The sequence below is a fragment of the Anas platyrhynchos genome, chromosome 5, assembly GCF_047663525.1.
Source record: "Anas platyrhynchos isolate ZD024472 breed Pekin duck chromosome 5, IASCAAS_PekinDuck_T2T, whole genome shotgun sequence".
In the NCBI taxonomy this organism is placed as follows: Eukaryota; Metazoa; Chordata; class Aves; order Anseriformes; family Anatidae; genus Anas; species Anas platyrhynchos.
In genome coordinates this window covers 7,066,086-7,088,721 of record NC_092591.1, presented here as the reverse complement: position 1 = coordinate 7,088,721, position 22,636 = coordinate 7,066,086, and the positions used below count along the sequence as shown (strand labels likewise).

The window sequence follows — 22,636 nt, the reverse complement described above, 5'->3', positions numbered from 1 at the left end:
CAGTGTGTAAACAGGGTGCAGCATAGTCACTAATGGGGAACTACAGAATCATCAATGTTATTGATTGCAAAGACCTGTTATTTGTCCAAGTACAGTTGTCTTTTTTTTTTTTTTTTTTTTTTAATAGTCCCAGGCACGGACAGGGGACAAATCAACTGGACTGACTCCAGTTTTACAGGAGGAGGTCATTTCTGATCACTTTTAAAGCCAGATTTGCCAAAGTATACAATACTGAGGATTATAAACTAATTTGTTTGGGTCTGGAGCAATGAGATAAGCTAAGGCTGCAAAAACAGCAGGCTCAGCCCCTAAGGAGCATCCTGTGTTAGTGCCTAAATGCATGGATAGGAGTGTAAAACAGTGTTGATGAGCTTTGCAGAGATCCACATCTAGAAAAGAGGCAGTGACTGTGATGTTGGTATTAGGGAAGATCACCAAGAATCACACGAAGAAATTTGAAGGAACTTTTCCCTGAGAATAAGCTAAATGCTGGGACACAATAGAATGATACCCACAAGTAGGATATAGCCAGATCACTAAAATCCTCCCCAGCAGAGCCTTAGCTTACTGACATGAAAGCCCAGGGATTGATTTAATGCAGTCAGCATGTAAATGGGAAGGAAATGGCTCTTCACCACACCATCTGTTTATCCCATCCCCATACCCCCACTAGTTAACTCTTTTGTGCTGTCTCTTCCTTTTGGTGATAATGTTCAGAAATAAATGCAAAGCTCACAAGAGTCACCACTTGTTGTGTTCCTCAGTCACATCTTCTGAGGTTAGAAATGGTCCCTTTGGGGATAGTCGGCACATTCAGTCCTCCCTGGGTGTTTGTTAGGCAACCCATTGTGTTTGCCTGCAAGAAGCTCTGAAAAACTGTTTCCTTTAATCTCTTGAGCTAAAACACTTTCAGTGGTAGCTCAACACCAACCACTTTTGGCTAAAGGGAGATTTTATCCTTGGTGTGGGTTGCACGTTCTCACAGAATATTTCTCCTTGGCTGGATACTTTTCAATGTTTGTGTGCTTATGTCTTGGGTCTTTTTTTTCTCCCCCAAGAGATTCCTCCCCACTGAAGCACTAGCTGGGAGCATATTAAAGGCAATTACAGCATGTTTCAACAACCAGCACTCCTTACTCACATGCTGCCAACTGAGAGCTCTCAGCTGGGAAAATTTTAGCTCTTGCTGAGTGAGATGTTTCACTTGAAGAATCCCAGGGATACTTGTTAAGGTTATTTCAGAGAGCATTTTGTAGTTAAACGAGGTATATATTAAAAGTTTAAATAACCTCTTGGTCTTTTTTTTTTTTTCTTCTGTTAAATTGAGATTTCTCAGTGGCTTAACTGAGTTATTTTGTGTCTGTTATGCAGTGGGCTGACCCTGTCTTTCAGTTAGTGAATGATCTGCCAGAAGTGTTCATCTTTGCTGAGTCTTTATTTCAGCTTAAAAGAATTGCCAGGTCACACTGGTGGTGTGTTTTGTTTTGTCCTGGCATCTCTGAACGGAGAAGCAGAAGAATGGGCTGGTGAATTGCCCAACTCATTCTCCCTTGCAGTGTCCCTCTGGCTTCATTTGCAGGGTGTCCCATGGGAAGGTCAGCATGGGGATATGTCCAGCAGTCATTTGAGCTTGGGCTTCATCCAAAAGATCTGTGGAAAGGGGGTGATCACTGGCACCACTTACCTTCCACTACCCAAAAGCTAGACTTGGTTGACTGGCAGATTCAGTCATCTCTGGTAGAGCAATAGGCTGTATTTATGGGTCAAGAAGGAAAAAAAAGTAATGTTTGGCTGTCTGAAAGCAGAACCACCATGAGGTTTGGACCTGAAAACAGATTAGAGCAGATCTACACCAAAGCTAATTTATCCTGCCCTTCCGCAGGACAGATACTAACTACTATGCTACACCAGGGATCTTTGTACCCTTCTCTGTTGTGTGTCATAGAGTTACTCTCCCTTCAACCCTCCAAGTGTTTAAAACATCAGGTCCTTGATTGGGTTCTAGAAGCAAAATAGAAACAAGCAAATGATTGCCCATCTACCAACCTAAATCTGCTCCTCTCAAGAATATTGCCACGTCTGTGAATTAGCTTGAATCTGGAATCAGTGGCTCTCCCCACAAATCTACTAATAGTATTATTGTTACTATTGTAATAGTCTCCACTATTGGATCTAGTTCAGGTGAGGAATGTCTAACAGTGACAAAGCAGCACATTTGATGTCTGTTTCGTAATATGGATAGATGCAATAAGGTCTGATGCCCTGGCTTTTTGAGGTACATAGGCTTCCCGTTGTCCTTTTCATTCGGGTCTGTTGTTCATATGTTCTGCCCTTTAAAATTATTTCTTCATTTCTGACTCATCGTTTCCAAACAAAACTGATGGTGTTCTACAATGCATGCCATTGGAAACACATTGTTTTAATTGAAGCTCCCACTGTAAAAGCTTTTCAATAAATTATCAAAACCTTGAAAATGATGAAGTGAATGGATAGGGCAGGTAGTAGTACGTTCCCTATAAAACCAGATTTTCTGAAAGCCAATTAGAACATCTTCACTGTCAGAAACAAGGCTGATAGGGAGGGATGGTTTAATTTTTTAGACCAATTGGCGTAGCTGAAAAAATCTACAAGCTTTCAGTTGCAAATCCCTTTTTCAGGTCTGAAGACTTCAGATTAAATTTCAGGCACTTTCTAGTCTGTTGAAGTAATATTTAGGGGAAAAAATAATGATTCCAATTAATTTAAATTTCCACTTAAAGTGGAAGGAAGCAAAAGCTCTTCTTTTGCTGATGCATTACTTTGTGAATGGAGGGTCTTTCTTAGGCGCTTATTGAGACTGGTCTTCAGACAGAAAACAGTAAAAGGCAAAAACACAGAAAAAAAATATGAATTCTGCAAATGCTATGAGCCCATATTCTGTGTAGCTTTGTGCTAGAAATATGCAGGAACACCGGGTCTGTCACAAGTAAGGCTGGCCAGAAGCCAAACATGAAGATTTTGACATTTTTTCATTGTAATAGAAGCAAGACCTTCAGAAAACGTTCACTAAAGCAACAGAGATAGTGCTGCCTGCCCCCCTTCCTGCTTCCAACACAAAGCTGAACAGCAGTAAAGTTGTCCTGAACTGGATTTAACTGCAATTAAAGTTAACCCCTTCCAACTCTCAGCTATTTGAAATCTAGGTCTGTAATTCCCAAATTGGACAGCAGTGAAAAGAAAGTCTGTTGTTGAAACTAAATAGAATATTTATATAATATTGACCATATGGACCCTTATATTTCTATATTTGTGTATTTAATCTTTTTGAAGCATGGATTTTTCTATTATGGGGGTCTGGGCTGCCAACCTCTGCTCCCTCCCTCTCACGTCCACCAAGGAGCTCAATGACCCTGGGCAAGTGGTATGACCTCCCTGTGCCCTGGTTTTGGCATCTGGCAAAAGATACAGCACCACAAATCCTCTCCCATATAGGGAAAGAAGAGTGGTGGATTAGTACTGCATATTATTATTGATGATTGATTTTCTGTTCCAAGCTAAATCAGGCTGAAGAGCAGCTTGAAAAGTCTTTTGGCACTTTTCCCCGTCCCAGAGAGCACCATTTCTGCAGTCCGCCCTGAGCTCAAACCACCCTGCTGTCATCCAAAGGCTTTGAACTATCTTTCCCTGTTTATGCTCAGAAGCATATCACTCTTAGGAGATACTGTGCTGGGCAAAGGGAAAGCTGCTTTCTTTGAGGAGTTTCTTTCTGTAATCATCTCGAATAAAATGCACAGACCATAACTCATCCGCAGCGCAGCAAAGCCTGAATCAATTGACAGTGCTGCATGCTGACATTTCACTAGGTCGTTGCCAATAGCAGGTATTGATCCAGTGGCCAGTATAAGTTTGTGAGGACCAGGTCTGCCTGATCTCGTTGGAAACTGTCCTCTTGAAGAGGCACTGCCTGCCGGTGAGTGCATCACACCACAGCCAGGCTGGGAGGCAATGGGAAGCTCCCTTCAGCTCCTGAGCCCTGGGGTTCCTACTGGTGGTGTGCTGGCAGGATTGGTGGTAGCAATGTGGTCATGGTGCTCCACTTGGTGATATGTGTCACCAGTTATTTACATCAATGTGGAGTCCAAAAAGTTGTGGGAGGGTTTTGGTGTGGGGTGGTCTTTGCTGCAGTTCTCCTCCAGATCCAGTGGAAGAGCTAAGTACTATGCCTGCTGTATTTCATACAGAAAATGAAGTAGGTCCTGATTCAACAGAATATTTCAGCTCTTTGGTATTTAGTCTTCGTACTGAGTTCAGTCTAAGGTTTAAGGTCCTGGAAAGGAATTGGGAAGCTAAAGCAGGGTTTTGTTGCCCCCCAGTTGTGATGAGAACCCCATAGAAGGAACTGTGCCTCTTTGGGTCACAGTCACAGGTAAGTCTCTTCAGAGGCAGCACAGACCCATATTCCTGTCTGCAACGGACTGACCCTAAATTATGCCTGCAGTAGGTCCTAGTAGAAGTATGCCTTAATGCATAAATAAAGCAGTCTTGCTGGTTCATTGTTTAAAATAACTGTCTGTATGTGGAAGAGGCATTTTGCTGTCTTTGGAGGAATAGATCTGAGTCTGGCTGTTCTGCAACATGCTAAGACATCTGCTGTTTGGTTACAGCAATGAAAACAGAAAACAGTGAGGGCAAAGCAAGAAAAAACGTGATTATTTTCAATTCTAGTGCCTTGTTTAAAACCTGTGGCAAAGCTGCCCATATCCAAAGGTGCTCAGTGCCCTTCTTCAGCACCCTTTTCCTAGCAGGAAAACAGAACCCAGCAGGCATCAGATATAGCAGCTGTGCCCGCAGCAGAAGAAAATCCATGCATTGTTTTCCCCTGGTGTGCAAAGAAAGGGGGGCCTCCATAAGTGCCAAAAGTATGGACAGAAGGTGCTCAGGTTCTGGGTGACTCGACAGGCTCCTGATCCAGGAGGCTCACCTGTTCTCAGAAAGTGCTTTATGGATGTTGTGAATGTATGTGGTTGTGCAAACGGAATAAGGAGCTTTGATGTTTCTTTTGGAAATCTGACTCCTTAGCCTCAAAGCTCAGTAAACACTTAGTTAAATGTGTAATCACATCATTTTGCAGAATCAGTGCCCATCACCCAACCTGTGTGACTTGCCTGATCTTTCCTTGCTAAGCAGGTGTCAGTGCTACCCTGAAACGAGGTCTGACAGATCTATCAGGGCATTGGAAAGGCCCTCATGTACCATTGTACATTTGTTGTGCGCTGCCTTGGATGCCTCAGCACAGCAGACTTAAGTTCTTCTTCCTGAACTGAAATCATAGGAACACCAATGTCTGTTTTTTTATTTTTTTTATTTTATTTTTCTTATGGCTTCTCTTATTAATGAACTGCCTCAACTTTGGCATTAAGACAAAACACTGGCCTCGCTCTGTTACCAGCGACGAATTCTAGTCTCTCGGTTGTAAATAGTTAGCAGTGATGTAGGGATTTCCAATTAACTGCAGAAATGATGGCAGTATCATTATCCTCTCTTATGCTGGGAGGGATGGATACACAAAGTGACAGTGTGATTTGCACAAGACCTCCCACTTGGCCAAAGGCTGGACCAGCAGAATAATCCATTCTCCCGAATCCCAGTCTAGTGCTGTATGTGTCGGGCCATGATGTTCTTGGGAGGTGATGAATGGGACTTGGATCTCTTCCTGCTTCTCTCCTCTTCCTTCTTCAATCCAGACTTGTGAAGTAAAGCTGGATGACTTCAGATCCATATGAAATAGATGGGGCGAACTCTCAACCATTCTCTTTTAAATATGCATGCTCGTTTGCAAATGCAGATCAGCCTAATTGACTGTCAGCATGCACAGATGTCTCTCTGCAAGAGTAGTTGGGTGCCGTGCAAATTGATTGCGAACACAAAATGGAACCAGATTAAAATTTGACCTACAATATTCAATCTCTAAAGCACGGAGCAAGCAGTAGCAAGGGGATGGAAGTTCTGGGCTCCAGGAAATTGCTAAATGGCTGTTTTGGGGTTCTTCTGAAGAGTCTCTCCCTTTCTACATGCCCAGCTTTTTTTTTTTTTTTTTTTTTATCCAGATCAGCAGCTTGGGGAACACAGATCTATATTAAGTAATGATGAAAGGATCAACCTTTTTCTTGCCCATAAAATGTGATTAAATTTCCCTTGAAAGGGTTTTTTCAGCTTCACAGAAATAATTCTTCTTGCCCTGAAATGACATCACTTTGTCATTTGTATTGGAAATATTCACCTCTCTTACAAGTCAATTCAATAATCAGTTATGAGGAAACGAGAATTCAGTTTCTCCATAGGAAAATTAAAAAGTGCTTGGTAGCAAGCTTTTGCTTTTGCATGCTGCCGTATCTCTGAAGTCAAGATCAATAGAAATTTGCAGAAGGGTTATTATTTACTGTTTCTTTCAAGCAGCCAGTAGACCAACCTACAGAAATCTTCTTTTCCTCCAAAATCCAGCATGAAAGACTGTTTAGTGAAACATTCCTATCCCAGAGATTAACTAATTGCTCAGCAGTCAGTCATTTTCACTGCACAGCCAAAGACAGTGATTCCTTTCCCACATGCAGATGGAGCAGTGGTTTAACAAAAAGCAGTTCCTGGGACAGGAGGATTAAGGAGAATTTACTGCATAGCAATTAAAACCGTTGTTAGAGCAATTTGTTTTTGAGGCTGAGTTTCACATCAAAGTAAAGCTATCTGTCTGAGGAGTGTATAGAGCAGAACAATAAAGCCATCATTTCAGGCCATCCATTCTGCAGCCTCGGTCGGAGTGCAGATTAATAAAGTGAGCTAAGAGGACAGGGAGATTTACAGGAGTAAATTAGGTGAAGCATCCTAAATGCAGTTTACATTTAGAAAGAGGTGCTCTGGCTTTGATCTCTGCTTGCTCTCGCTTATTCCAGCTTCTGCTGCCCTCCCTTTCTGCCAGGTTTCTCATCACTGTCAGCCTCAGCAGAGAGTTTCTGGCCATGCTTCTTGGTTACAGAGACTCTGGCCAGCACAGGACACCACGGTGAGAGGCTGTTCTCATGCACAAGCCATACCCAAAAGCTGTTGATGGAAGATGGGTTGGTGCCAGTGCTCCTTGCTGGCTCTTTGCTGGTGTTAGCTGGCCTTGCTGGCTCGGTCTTCCCATCAGGGCTGTCTGCTCAAACCTCCTTGCTTTGCCTTGACCTAGGAGGAGGCATTGCTCCAAAGTCCACCCTGTTAAGAGCCAAAAATGCATCTTGTGGGCAATGCTGCCATTGACCTCTCTGTTTTGGAAAGGTAGAAAGCCTGCAATGAAATAGGTTTTCAAGGCAGAGAACCAGACCAGAAAGTGGATCCATCCACAGTGCGTTCCAGCAGTTTTTGCATCCTTCCCAAAGTAAGGATTGAATTGACACTGCCTGTTCAGGTTTCTCTGGCTTGATCTGAGGCTCACAGGCCAGACTTTCAGATGAAGGACAAATACAGAAGGCCCATGGTCTTCTATCACACAGCTGCATTTCACAGCTCTGCGAGCCCAGGGGTCCGGTTTCTGTTGAATTACAAACAGAAAGACTCACGCTAGGTTATTTCATGTGTATTCACATCTTTCCCTTCTTTCAAGAATTAAACTTCTAAAATGTAATTTCATGTAAAATAAAAGGAAAAAAAATTAACTTCTTAAAAAGTTACATTAAAAAAATATATTTAATTTCTGAAAAAATAATTTTAAGAAATTTTTACCCTGTAAGTTTCAACAGTGTATCATGTTCTCTGTGACCTGCCAAGGTTTAAAAAACTCTTTGCTTTTTGACCTGCCAGCCTGGCATGGTCCTCAGTGCAGTCATCGCTCATCCTCCCTCTGCAGCTTTTAAAATAATGGTGCTTATCTGGAAGGACTGGCTGGTGGCTGGGGCTGGGTGGGGAATGCATCCTGGCTGGGAACTGGCAATACCCCAGCATGCTGGAGGGAATAAAAATAGCATCAGATGAAGGGTAAAATGCACACACACACACACACACACACACAAAAGCTTTAAGGGAAAGCTTTCTGAAAAGCCTGCTCCGAACCCTGACATTTGCACTGCTAGAGGCAGGGGTTCAGATACTTCTTACCCAGCATCACATGGAAGGTGTCTGGATCCAAGTGACTTGGACAAAGCTCCCTTTTTAGACACGGAAGACAAACAGGCATTTCAGGGTACAGCGTGTCTGACCTGTTTTAGCAGCAAGCTGCAGGTGAAATGACTCACAGCCTCCAAGTTTTCTTTCCCTAGGCTGTGCGTGGCTGCCGGAGGATGAGTTCAGTCGCAGACACCGGCTTTGTTAGGTGAACCCCAGTCTGAGGGTCTGTGCTCTGGAAGCTGGGTGTGTTTTGTGCTTTGTTCTTAGAAGCAGGAAAATAGCACAGTTGTCTGAGCACAGCATGGATTAGGTTATCCCATGTCCAAATCCTAGGGCTGACACAAATTCGCCTCCCTTGTTAGCATGAGAAAAAATGGCAATTACTGTTCTACGATGCACTCTGAGATGTGAAAATTAATAGTGGTTGTTTGTTTTTTTTTTGAACATCTTTGCAAAAGTTTGTTTTATGTTGATCAGCCTAGGCATCAATTAAGCATTCATTTGTCTTATTTTCAATAGTATTTGTTGCCTTTTTTTTTTTTTTTCTGTTGTTCCCAAAGAAAATGAGGTATATGTGATTGCGGTATTTGTCTGTTATTGGTTGTATCAAGAACTTTCAATTCCATTTGCCCGCTTCAGCTAAGCTTGTGAGATGGAGGAAATCTCAAGGATAATTAAATTCCTAAAAAAAATTGGTTGCTGGGTAAAGAAGAAGAGATCTAAATTACTGCTTCCATTAAGGAAAAATCAAGCAGATCTCAGCTGTTCTGTGGTGTGTTCAGGAGTCGCTGGTCAGTGGGGATCACCTGGCTGTGCTCGCATTCCTGTATGATCTCAGCACGCAGCTCCTACCAAGTGGGATCTCCCTGTGGGAGGGCACAGGGCTTATTGTGGTGCTTGCATATAGAAAGGGCAAGTGATATACATTTTAAAACAGGCTTTACTGTATTGCACGGATATCTTAGTTTGGCTGTTAATACACAGAAATACATGTTTCTGTGTTGGTAACGTAATATAAAACACAAATACGATTTTGAAGGAAGGAGTTGTATTGTCTTGTAACCACCTTCCATGATTTTACCTTCAGTTTTTGAGCTGACCGTCTCAGAAAGAAGGGTGAGGCACCCTGCTCACTGCCAAGGTTTGGTCTTGTAGCTACCATGTTCTGGAGGAGAGGAGGGGCACACAGAGTGGGAAATGGGGACTTCTGAATTATCTCGAGCCAGCTGCAAGCAAGCCTTGAGCTCTTCAGTGTGGTCAAAAAATGGATGTTTTTCCATAATACAGTCTGCATTGCTGAAGCTATCTTGGAAAGTTCCCTCTTACTCACACCGCGCATTCCCTCTGCTGCTGCATTTTCCAGTTCAGCTCTGGAGCTGTGCTGTCAGGTGGATTGCTGGCATGGTCCAGGTTACAAAGAACCCCATTTATTTCTTCTAATTTATTAATCTGGATCATTTCACTGATCTGATTTTCAGTGCTGCAGGGGAGGGGCACAGTGAATTGTCACCAGGGCCACAATATTGAATTAAAGTGCCTTCCAGGTTGCTCTTGTGTTAAATAAGAATAAAATCAGAGTGTTCTAGATAAACACATTGGGTTGTGAGTAACCAGATGGGAGGACTTCTACAAGACATTAAATACAATCAGGATAGTTACCTCTGGAAGAGATATTTCAGTGGTGACCAGTACCCACCTCATTTAATGACTGCAGCACCAATGCAGCTGAATGGTGGGGCTCTCCATCCTGCTTTTCATGGCCATATGTAGCTGTGGGGTGCTGAAATGTGGTGTCTTCTTTGAGTTTCAGTTTCTGGAGCCGAGTCAGGCCAGTTCTCATGGGACAAGGTGTCCCCTTGCTGCAGGACTTTGACCTCTCTTCCCAATCAGGTACCTTTGTAGGATGCGTCAGTCTGGGCACCCAGTGTTTATTAGTCACTGGGAAAATCTTTACATTGGTAGCTTCGTGTGGCTTCCCCTCTCCTTCCCTCAGTGCACACCGGCTGTGTTCATCACCATCACAACTCTGTGCCCTTTCGTGCAGGTTTCTATGAGGACGAATGTATGTACACCACTAACAGCAGCAGTGGGACCTTCTAGGAATGGGACACAATGATCTGTACTCAAACATGTGCCACTTTTATGAACTTACTGTAATTCTTCAACATTAATTAATTCACGTACTTTAATTAATTTGTCCTTGGGCTGACTTACTAAGAGGTCTTTGCAAATTGAACAAGGTTGTAGAGGGAGGATTTTTGAATTAGCGGTACAAAAAAGGCAACTGAAGACAGGTGCCTTTCAAAACATCTGAAAAAGACACAGGTTTACCAATTAATTCTGCAGTAGATCGGGATGAGGCAGCATTAAGCTGGCTGCCCAGCCTCTCATTGCTGCTGCCCACCTCTGCACGTATACAAATTGGCACCCCATGGGAACGGCTCCAGCGGGAACATGCCCATTGCTTCAGCTTTCTGACATCTGGTAAGGTGCCCCTTTGGAACTGACGATGGGCTGGGGTCACCAACACGGTGAGTTACTTCTCATTGTGGTGTGCAGGGAAGGGAGATTGGGATTAAGATCAAACCGAGAATCTCAGGTCACCATTGTCTCCTCTCTGCCTGCCTCATAGGTTCCTCAACCACTGCAGTTCCCAGGGCCGACCATTAGTTAACTTTTACTTAACCTTTGGCAGCTCAATAACTAATGTCATCCCCATTCCCCTCCCTCCTCAAACAAATACATTAAAAGAAAGAAAAACAGGAACCTAGTCTCAAGGGACAGGATTTGTGATGCATTGGGGAGGTCTTTTGCAATCCCATCTGTAAAGGAAATGAAGTCTTACACTGAATCCCTGTCACATTAATGAATTTAGCCCTTGCCAGGAGACCCAAGTGTGGCTCTTTACTCCCTGTGCTCTGCTCACAGTTAATTCAGTTTCTTCTGACTAATTCCTTTGGGGTTTGTGTCTGTTCCCAGGTTATATGTTTCGACAGGCCTATGTGTAACCTCGCTGAAAAGGGTCAGGGACAACTGAAATAGCTCATCCAATTAAAAATTTGAAAATAAGTCTCACTCAAATCACTGAGAAATGTCAGATTGCAGGAGGTGTTTTTCTGGGCTTATTTATAGAGAAAAATAGCTACCAATAGTTATTAGACAATTAATATAATAAGGCTCTGTGTAGACACATTTAATCCTAATTTGGCTTCAGTTAAACCACTGTGGAAGTGGATTAAATCCATCCACAAGAAAACAGTCCTCAATATGGAAAAATGTAGTGCAGAATAACTATCACTGCTAGAATTCAGATCCTAGCTTTTTTCCCAGTTCTTTGCCTGTGTAAGCAGAACTTTCTTTTCTTTTACTTGTACATATTCTAATGATATTGATATCGAGTAGTCCTGACTAAGACTGGATTTCTGCTGTGCTAGGCTTGGCAATCCCTTCAGTAGGGGTGGACATCCTGGAATAGGGACAGTCTCCATGGGGTGACTCAGGAGTGAAATGGTTTCCTCCTGGTGACAGTGGTTCAGCAAACAGAGGAGGACCAAGTCCCTGGTCACCAACGTGCTGTAATCTCTCACTGTCTGCTAGGACCATGGAATCATAGAATCATGGGATGGCTTGGGCTGGGAGGGACCCTTAAAGATCATCTAGTCCAGTACCCCCAGCTTCAGCAGGAACATCTTTCCCTAGATCGGGTTGCTCAAAGCCCTGTCCTACCTGACTGAGCTCTTTCACCGATGGGGCATCCACAGCTTCTCTGGGTGACCTGTTCCAGGGTCTCACCACCCTCACTGTAAAAACTGTCTGCCTTATATCCAGTCCAAATACGGAGAGATCTGGTCTGCCTGTTAATGCATTTCAGAGTGAAAAAGCAAATAGCAACCACCTATGAACACATCCAGTTTTCATCAGAAAGCTGAGGGGGAGCTGGGTGCTGTGAATCCATCAGCAACTGCAGCCTTTAAAAGATGTCTGCATTGGAAATACAGCTCCAGTGAGGTCAGTCCTGAGCTCACGAGTCCCAGCTAACCCCAGGATCACCCAGTCCCTGTGCTGCTGCAGAGTTCAGCAGGCTTGCTTCTTCAGAGGGGCTGCTGGTATCATTCCAGGGTGTAGCACTTCCTATCACAAACAGAGAAAGAAGAAAAGATTTATCAAAGAGCTTTGCTAGGCTTCCCCCTTGGTCCTAAAAGAGGCCGAAAGAGGTGACAGCCAGGTGTCACCTCGGCCACCTGTCCCCACGGCACGAATGCATTTTGCTTCCCCCGTGCTGAGGGGCTGCAGCACCAGGCTGCGGACCCCAATGCCTCTGGGCTCAGCTAATCTGAGTGACATCCAGCTCAGTGGTTCTGGGGTGAGGCTCTGGCACAGAAAAACGCAGCAATTTCCTGGCTTTCAGCAGGGCCCAATTCAGGAGTGTGAAGTACAGACCGTGTCAAATTAGCAAAGCCTTGGCTTTTCTTTTGCAGAAGGCAGCAGCAGCAGTCACGGGCAATTATATTCTGTGCAGGGAGATAGCCTCTGGATAGAGACGTTTTGAACAGAGAGGAGAAAAGGGAGAAATAAAAAAACAAGAGTAAGCTGGGGGAAAAGAAAGGGAGATGAGCATGGTTTTCAGTGAAATGCAGGTGTTTTGAGAGGAAATTAAAAAACACTGCTGTAGGTTTTGTTATCACTCTGGTCTTTACAGACAGCTGGCAGGGTAGAAGTTGGTGGAGTTACCTCGATGCTCTCCTGACCATGTATTCACTGCTCTGTGGGACATGGGAGCATGGCCAGGCTGCAGGCAGCCGCCAGCCCTGCAGCATCCCCAGCCACCTCCAGCTGGGCACAAGCTGTCTGGGGAGAGGAGGTTGCTCAAAGTATGAAACACGGCCACGGCCTAAGAGCAGGGAAAAAATGCATAGAGGAAGTTTTCCCCACCCCAGATGTTTCCAAGGCCCCAGGCATGTTGGCCTGGCACGGAAGAACATAGTAGGATGAGAGAGCAGCAGGGGAACTGAGCATCTTCCCCAGGACACAGCTTGGGGACACAGCCTTGTCACTTGCCAGAGGTGCCACGCTGCCCGCCAGGGAGAGAAAGGCACAAACAAGGCAACGCAACCCACCTTCCAACCCTTCATTTAGAAAATGTGGCTTCAACACAATCTAATTACTTACTTTTTCGAATCAAGGGCAACTTCTCTTGCGTTTCTTCGTTGTCCCCTGTGGCTTGCCCGAGAGAGCTGCTCCATGAGGGTAGGCACTAATGAAGAGGAGCTGCCAAATGAGTGTATGTGTTGCTGCATCTAGGTCAGAGAGTCAGATGAAAGTATCTGCCATGTTTCCCTGCTTTTTTTTTTTTTTTTTTTTTTTTAAACTGGGCTTCTAATAAACATGTTAACTTTCAAAATTATTATAAGCAGCTGAATCTATCAGCAGCGCACAAGAATATTACTTAGGGCATTTGAAAGCTCTCTAATGAAGCTTTGAAGTCCAGCTCATCCCAGATTCATGCGGGGAAGGAGATGTAGCCACAGTCCTCTGCCTGCTTCTGAAGATGTGAGACTTGAAAGCAACTATTTCTTTGCAAATGTGGACAGGTGTGAGAAGCCTCTCTTAAAGAAAATCGATACTGAAATATGGGTACTCAAACGGATACTTCAAAATCCACATCTCACTGTCACAGTGTTTTGTTTGTGTATCGCAGTGGCTTTCTTTTACTTTTGTACCAACACTGTCCCTACACAGCCTGTATTTGCATCTTACCATGTGCTCCTTTTCAATTTAGTACCATCAGCCAGAGAGACAGAATGTTTCCCTATCCTGCCTCAGTCCCACATTTAAGAAAATGGAACAAAACTTTTTGTAAAAAAGGACCAAAGATTATTTGGGAGTAACATGCATAAAACCAACAGAAAGGTTTTAATTCTGCGGATCCTTCCACAGCTCAAGGCTCGGATTCCTTTTTTCCTTTTGCTACAGAGAGATTCTGAAGGGTGAAATAGAAGCAGCACCAAGTGCCTTCCTCCACATATTAGACATAAAAGCTGTTGTGCTGCCGTGTGAAGGCACACGACACGGCACATGGGGAACGTAATTGCACCCTCTAGCCACCGCTACAACAATAAGCAAAGCTAAAAAGTAGTCCACACATTTGGATTTTCTGCCTCTGGAAGGCTGCGTGCATTGAGTTAAACTTACGGCCATGCAGTCTCTGCTGAATTGCTGTTTCATTTTGATCTGTACTAAAGACAGCAAAGGAGCAGCTATGAGTGTGAGTAATGGGTAGGTGCGTATCGGTGCGTATCACTCTATTTGGGTTCTTGCTCGCTTGCTTTCTTCTCTTTGTTCAGTTTCTTTCTTTCTGGCATTGTCGGGGTAACTTTAGTTCTTCAGGGCTATGTATTCTGCATCAAAAACACAGGTAAAAAACACTTTATACCTTTAAGAAAGTGTGTGTATGTATGTATGTACACCATCTATGCAGTGGTGTATATCAGAGGTCACAATGCTTTGATCAGCTTCATTTGAATTCATTGTAAGAAATTGAGACAGAGAGGAAGGAGAAATGCCTGATTACCCTTAGGGACCTTTCTGTTTCCCCAACTTCCAGTAACATTTGCCATACTGTTGCATTTGATGTCCTGTGATTGACTGTTTTGGATTTATCCCCCTTAGATCATCTTCCGGAAAATCAGCGATGTCAAGAAGGAGGAAGAGGAGCGCCTGCGCCAGAAGAACGAGGTGACGCTGAGCATCCCTGTGGACCACCCCGTGCGGAAACTCTTCCAGAAATTCAAACAGCAAAAGGAGATGCGTAATCAAGGCTCAACCCACATCGATCCAGAAAGGAACCAGCTTCAAGTGGAAAGCCGGAGCGTGCAGAATGGGGCCTCCATCACAGGCACCAGTGTGGTCACTGTGTCTCAGATCACCCCCATCCAGACGTCCCTGGCTTATGTGAAAACCAGCGAGGCTGTGAAGCAGAACAACAGGGATGCGATGGAGCTCAAGCCCAATGGAAATGGAGACCAGAAATGTCTCAAAGTGAACAGCCCCATGCGGATGAAAAACGGGAACGGGAAAGGGTGGCTTCGACTGAAGAACACGATGGGGACCCATGAGGAGAAGAAGGAAGACTGGAACAACGTCACAAAGGCTGAGTCGATGGGGCTGCTCTCGGAGGACCCCAAGTGCAACGACTCGGAGAACAGTGTAAATAAAAACCCACTGAGGAAAACAGACTCTTGTGACAGTGGAATAACAAAAAGTGACCTTCGCTTGGATAAAGCCGGTGAGACTCGCAGCCCCCTGGAGCACAGCCCCATTCAGGCTGATGCTAGGCATCCTTTCTACCCTATTCCTGAGCAGGCCTTACAAACCACGCTGCAGGAAGTCAAGCACGAACTCAAAGAAGATATCCAGCTGCTAAGCAGCAGGATGGCTGCCCTTGAGAAGCAGGTGGCAGAAATTTTAAAAATATTGTCTGAAAAGAACGTACCCCAGGTCTCTTCCCCCACGTCTCATTTATCACCCCAGCGGCCCCCCCAGATACCCTGCCAGGATATTTTTAGCGTTTCAAGGCCTGCATCACCTGAATCAGAAAAAGATGAAATCCACTTTTAGCATATACCTATGTGTATATATGTATACAGTATATATGCAGAGGTGTATATATACCTTTATACATATATATGTGTGTGTATAAGGTAAATATATATACATATATATTTTCACTTGCATCCAATATGACTTGAACACACCAAGGATTTTGATATGTAAATATTTGCATGTCCAGCTGGATTCTGGCCTGCCAAAGAAAACAATTATTAACATAGATATTGCTTGTATAATATGCAGTTGACTGCATGCACACTTTACATTTATTTATAATCTCTATTATGTAATAAAAGAATGACTTTTGTTTAACAAAGGCAATGTACTATTTAAAGAATCAGGGTCTAACCTGCCAATATTGCCATGACAGTTTTGATCTCAGGCTGGGTGAATTGAGCTTTTACTTCCTCACTGTCTTTTCTGCCGAGTTAGACAGTAGGTTAACACGACGTGGCCAACACGTTCAGACTCCAAGTAGTACTGTTTCCTTGTATCATTCCATTACAATATACTGTATATTTGGTGATAAATTCCCCCACTCCTCTTGAAGGGAGGGCTCAGCTCAGTCGCCAGGGAAGGGCACCATGTCGGGTGCTGGGGTAGATCACTGGAATTGATTTGTGTGTGTGTTGTGCATGCACAGCCTTTTATTTCGAGTATCCTCCTGCTCTTTTAACATCATAAGTAACACATAGTAGCAGTGATTTATGTAAGGAAATGAAACAAACAGAACATCTCTCAGCTGCATGTGCTGTGTATTTGGGGGTAATGCCTTTCTTGAAAGCCTCCTTTTTACGGATGACATTTTTACTGAACTGTTAGCGTGACATTATGCAGAATCTCTTTGCAGCACTTAGCGACAGTGTCCGCTTCTGTCAGTATCTTCATTAGGATGTCCCGTTTTTTGCAGAGCTGAGGTTGCTCTCTGGCTGTCCCCCCCCGTTGCCCCTGGCAGAAAAACTTTGCACAAGATCTGAGCAAGGGAGAGAGCAATTGTGCTTCAGTTCCTCAGGAGCCATGTGAGCAGATTTGGAAGCCTGAAGTTAAAAGGCTGCAGTTAATCCCCCTCCACTCTTTTCTGAGGCTGTTTATCAGTCTGAAACTACATTTGAGAAAGAGAAAATTACCAGTCAGGATGTGAAGTTGGTGATGGTGAATTTCCCTTTAGCCTGAGGCATTCGACGGTGATGTTTGGGTGGGAGAGTGTTTTGTGGAGATGAAGTCCTTCCTCGGGTGCTGCCTGCTGCTCTTGCCATAGCATTTGAAGGTTTTAGTGGCTGGGGTGTTGTGATCCAAGTGCCAGCTTGCAGTGCCCACACAGCCAGTTGTTGGGCACATGAGGTCTGTGTTGGGTGCTCTGGTCCTCTTCTTGGCTGGCTCCCATCAGCATCTCCCCCTCCTGAACCATGTTCGTATTTCCACCAGCTAGGCTGGTGCATCACCCCTCACGATGGCTGTGCAGGACTGCAGCAAGACGGGCTTTTGCATAGGCCCCTGATTCTTCTGCTCTTGGAAGCTGAGATTTTGGACTCTGCCTGGGCCTGCACTTGAGTGTGGTGGGTTATTTACTTCTCCATTTGCAGTGAGTGAGAATCCAGGCACACATTTCTCATGGCAGAAATGGCCATTGTGGCTTCAGAGTCAATGCTGGTACAGCTGGAGGCTGACACAGCAGAGTTCAATGGCTCCTACAGAGAAGGATATCCCCACCACACTTCAGTGGCCTCTGGCATCAAGGTCCCATGTCTTCAAAAGTGCCTCGAGTAAAACATATTTGTACAACAAGGCATTGCTATCAATCAGGTAAACAGAACAGATGTTTATAATTAGTGGGCATCTTTACCAGACATCAATGCCAGACATTTCACTTCATATTAGTAAACTAAGCTACACTAAAAAAATTCCTGAGAAACCAAAAAGTAAAAAATAAAAATCAAACAACAACAAAAACAGCAACATTTGTAGTAGTGGCAATTAGTAACCTGCATCTTAGGGCGATTGTATCGCCTACTGTGAAATCCAATCCCATAAACTCCCAAAAGATCACAAGAAAGCCAAAGAAGTCATTGCTTCTGTTCTGTCACTTTGTGGAGGGAAAACAGTGATCTTTCCAATTTGCTGTTCCTTTTGGGCCCATTTCTGCCTTTCTTCCAGTCCCTTTCTCCAGGAAATTATAGGCGAAAAAATAAGAATAAAAGTCACCGAAAGGGACAACTCTTCCCAAAGACGGGCGGTGAGGCTGCCTGCTCATTATAGCTTTCTGCAGCTGCAGTTGCTGCTGTCAAATTAGGCAGCTGTGCTTTGCAGCTGTTCTTCTGACAGGAATACAAATCTGCAGGCACTCAGCCCTGCTGTGGTCTGCAGGGACAAACTGCAGAACTGCAAAACCTTCAGGGTCCTGCTCTAAACCCTACCCTGGGACTCTTTGAAAGAGTCGGAGGTTGTAGGGTTAAGGAGTCGCAGAGTTGCTGCAGGCTGCTGGAGTATGCACAGACCTTGTGGGTATAAATTAAGTGCCAAGTTTTGAAGATTTGACTGTTCTTGCCTGTCTCGGGTCGCTGGCTCAGACACTAGCAGCTCAACCCTCTGCCCAGTCAATTGCTGAGCCCTGCAGGCTGTCTGGGCTGGGGTTGGTGAAGTTCCTTGGTGCAGGACTGTGCCATGAGGTGGTGCTGCAAAAGAGCCAGGGGGGTGGTGGGGTGACTGTTAGACAGTTTTAGCCTTAATGGCATTCCTCTGCCTTTGTGAAGGACTTTCTTTCTTTCTTTCTCTGTGACTGATGTTAATTCTAGATAGAACTGCATGGCATGCAAAGGGATCTCTGTTTAGCTTCACCTTGCTGGTCAGGTGTAACTTTGTGCCACCTTACAATGTGAGAACATGTAACAGGATTCATCTGAGCTGGAAAATTATTCAAGTCCAGAACATTTATTGCGGTTCAAGTGCAACTGTACTGGTTAAAATGCGTACTGGCTAAAAGCTCTAAATAATGTAAAATAGCAAGTTCATGAAACAAACAGCATTTCCAGGCTTGCTGGTCCTGGTGCTGCTTTGATGCTGGTGTTGTCCCTCGCAAGGTCAGTGGGACCAGCTGGGGCCTGGCACCGGGCAGCAGTGGGATCACTGGGATGGTGTCTTGCAAACAAACACGATAAACTTGCACTGCAGATGGGCTCCCCTTGCCTCTGTGTGCTGGGGGTGCAGCTGGAGGCCCAATTTGCACGATCAACTCTGGTGGCTACTGCTCTGAAAATTTGGCTTGTACAATTCTGAAGCGCTTTGCCTCCAAAATTTCATTACACGTTGTTTCATGGAGTTGTTGCCGGGGCACTCACAGCTTTCCCCTGTCCTTGTGGCTGTGCATGATGCGATCCAGCGTGCTGCCGGCTGGGGCAATCCTTCTCTGTCAAAGAAGCAGGAGTCCTCGTGATGCAGTTCAGGCTTGACTGAAAGCAACCACCCACAGCTGTAAGTGCAGTAGGGGAACAAATGCATCTCTTCGAGCTGAGCCAGCGCTGAAGCAGTTATGTGCCGCGTGGACGGAGCTCTCGGCTGCATGCTTCCCTTTCCCTTAGGAGCTGCGTGCCACGACAGATGTTCCTGCCACCTCTGGTAACGTGGTCGTAGCACTTACCTTGTGCGCTGTGTGTTCAAAGCATTTTACCCACACACAAGTGGATTTTATCTTTCTGGACAAGATACAGATAGAAATAAAATGTGTACAGAAAATTAAACACTTTCCGGAGCAAGCGAACTAGAGTACCTTGAATAGCATTTTTGTGTAATATTACCTATGTGAGATAGAACAGCACTTCAGGATAATAGCTGAAAAAAATAACTATTTTAGTGAAGATATAGAAGGGAAATATCCCTCAGTTCTTCTGATTTTGCATTTGTAAGTCCTGTTTTCCATCTTTCTGTCTTTGCCATGGGACAGGGGTTAGAGCAGAGCTGACTTTGGAAGTGACAAACTTAAGCTTTGCCAACTTTTCTTTCCCCTGTTCTGCAGAAGTAGCACAACTGTAGGGACGTGGTGCTGCTGGCACTGAAGTTTGGGCTCATTGCTAGCTCCAAACTCAGTCTTCATCTTACCACCGTGCAGAAAGAAACCCTGTTACACAGGTGTGAACTGAAGCTTGGATCTGATGAACATATTGGACCTTAAGGTGTATTTTGGATTCCAGGACAATTTTAGAGAACTGGCAGCTGCAGAAATAATGTTGCACTATTTGCAAGCCACGGGCAGTCACTCTGGAAGTAACCGAGACTGCTAAGCAGACATCATCATTTGCACGTGTCAGAAAACAGATATTGTGATTACGAAATAGCTTGGAGGCTTTTGGGGGAAAAGACATCCTGAACTGAAGGGAAAAAAAAAAAGCCAAAGTTTTCATATGCAATTTGTGAGTGAGGAGGAGGACATGGGATATATCACGGTGACTTGATGCTTTTTTACTTGGATTTTGAGCATTTAGAAAACCCAAACCTATCTTTTTGGATGTCAGAACTGGACAGATGATTGTTTGTTAAAATAAATATTTTTTTGTAAGTGAGATGGCATCAAAGTGATACCTGTTTAAAACAAAAATGCATTCAAATGCCATTTTGCTAGAGAAGGGAGTTTTAACAGATGTTATCATAGTTTTTAACAGGCTATATCTAAAGGCTTTATTCAACTTTTTTTTTTTTTTTTTTGTAACAAGAGCGTCTCTGTGTACACATATCTTCAGGTCTGTAGGATCTGTAGTGCTTTATAGTCTTGCTGCTGACATACTTCTTAGAGAAGTGGGGTTCCTTTGGAGAAAACCATCTCTTCGTGGTAGCCTGCGCTCCATGACTCTCCAATCCTGAGCTGCAACCAGAGCTGCGGGTATCAAACAGTGGTAGTTTACATTTTTCTTGGCACTTCTGTATCTACACTAACTTTCTTCAGGAACTTTAAGGACGAAAATAGAAAAGTTGACACTGTCAGTTTTCCCAGATGGCCCCAGTCCTTCACCTGTGTCTGTGCTGCCAGAGCAGCACATTCCTGTGGAGCCCACGGGGAAGAAAGGTTTGATCAGGCTGGATTTCCACATCTGAGAACAGTCTTTCTAATTTCCCCCTCCATTTTTTCAAGCAGCTAACAGTACCTCTAAATGTTTTCATTGTTTTTAATATGCTATAGTGTATTTCAAAGTGAAGTTAATTCTTAAAGCAGATTGCTGGATGGAGACAAGAAGTCCACATTACTTTTGGCAGAAAAGCAAGGCATTTTTTTACTGACATCAAGAATATTGTACAAAGATCAGCTTTGTGATACTTAACAAATGACAAACAAAATAAAATCATCCTTCCTGAGGGTGCATTTAGTCGTACAGAAAATTGACCTTGTGTTTCACTGTGGGACAAGAAGGCAGATATTGATTTTGAACACTCAAATGATGCAGCCATTCAAAAAGGGCATGCCCAGGCCATAATAAATATATTAAATTAATTTATTATGTTATGTTAATCAGCCTTTTGTTGCAAGGCAGGTGGAGCCAGGCATATGGGGCAATATTCTCACAAACTTTTCTATCCATCGCCTGTAAAGATAAGTGTGTTTCATGATTTTCTGCTTGGAGATGTAAGCTTGCTTGGCCCACAGTCTGAGACTGTTGGTGTACACCAACTCTGTATCTGGCTGTCCTCCATGAATACGTCAATTAGCCATAATTAAAAGCCCTATAAAAAGGACTTTGTATCAGGTTGGGCTCAGCCACCCCAGTGACATGACAGTATGTTATCAGGCCCAGAGCAGATTCAATTCAGACCAAGTAGTGGCAGACTACATATTTCTGCCTGCCTGCGAAGGATGTGTACACACATCTTGTGTGTATATACCTGCTCGTTTGGAATGGGGACTCAAAGCTGGCTCGTATAAGACAGGTGTTTCAGGCAGATGGGATAAATCGTGCTCTGGACGTGTCAGTCTCTCATCATTTATTGTAGACTAACGACTTTAGATTAGACACTTGATTTGTAGACTGCTGGAGGGTAAGTGAAGTGAATCCAACCCATAACTCAAGCCTGATCCTGCTTGTATAAAAAGGTGCCCCAAAAAAGGACTGCTTACCATCTTCCCAGCACAAGAGCACTTTCTACAGGAGTGACCAGCACAGGGAAGATTAAAATTTCTAAGCACGCAGCCCGAAACAAAGTGTGCAACTCTTAAACTGCTTAAGACAGCTCCCTAAGGACACTGAGATGCTCAGTTCTTGGCCTGTGATGACCAGATTTTTAACTTTTTACCCCAATGCCATGGCACGGTAGTCCAGGATGCCCCGCTTTCACAAGTATATGGCAACCATGATGCTCTTGCACAATGGCAAGGCATGGATAGGAATCACCCGTCAACTTTGGGACAGTGAAAGGCTGCCACCTATTTAGGATGTTTGGCTGTTATGGGACATCAAGGATGTCAAGAGTCTCATAGCTGAGCTGTGTCATGCTGTGGAAAGAGGCCAAGGCTTGGCAATGTCCAACGAAGGGAAAAATGTGGTGGAGATCTTCCAAAGTTTTAGCAGAGAGCTTCCAAGGCGGAGAATGACCAGCCATCAGGTGATTGCCCAGACTGCAGCAGAGCCCTGGCTCTGAGCTGGGCAGCGGGAGGGGAGAAGAAAGGACATGAAGAACGAGGGTCCAAAATAGGTAGCAAAATTCCACTGAAGTCAGTATTTACTAATCTCTGTACAGTTGCCATTTGTGGTTCATAATTTGTTTATATGTGGATATAGAGAGAGATGACAGTAGGGGAAAGTGGAGGATTCAGCGGAGGCTTGCCAGAGCCTTGTTGGAAGGGGGCAAACGTTGTCTGGACTGTGCAGCATCACAGTGAATGGACCTGTCCTTGACGTTGGCCTTGCTTTGAGCAGGGGTTTGGACCACAGGA

At 44.3% G+C, this 22,636-nt stretch overlaps 1 protein-coding gene across 1 annotated transcript in view; it reads left to right on the top strand.

Moving 5' to 3' along the window:
- The window catches only part of KCNH5 (potassium voltage-gated channel subfamily H member 5), a 154,419-nt gene extending 136,746 nt beyond the window's left edge, over positions 1–17,673 (top strand). The window contains exon 11 of the mRNA XM_072038185.1: positions 14,785–17,673. Coding sequence (XP_071894286.1) covers positions 14,785–15,732 — 948 coding nt within the window. The 3' untranslated portion in view covers positions 15,733–17,673. The remainder of the gene's footprint in view (positions 1–14,784) is intronic.
- Positions 17,674–22,636: the final 4,963 nt, after the last annotated feature.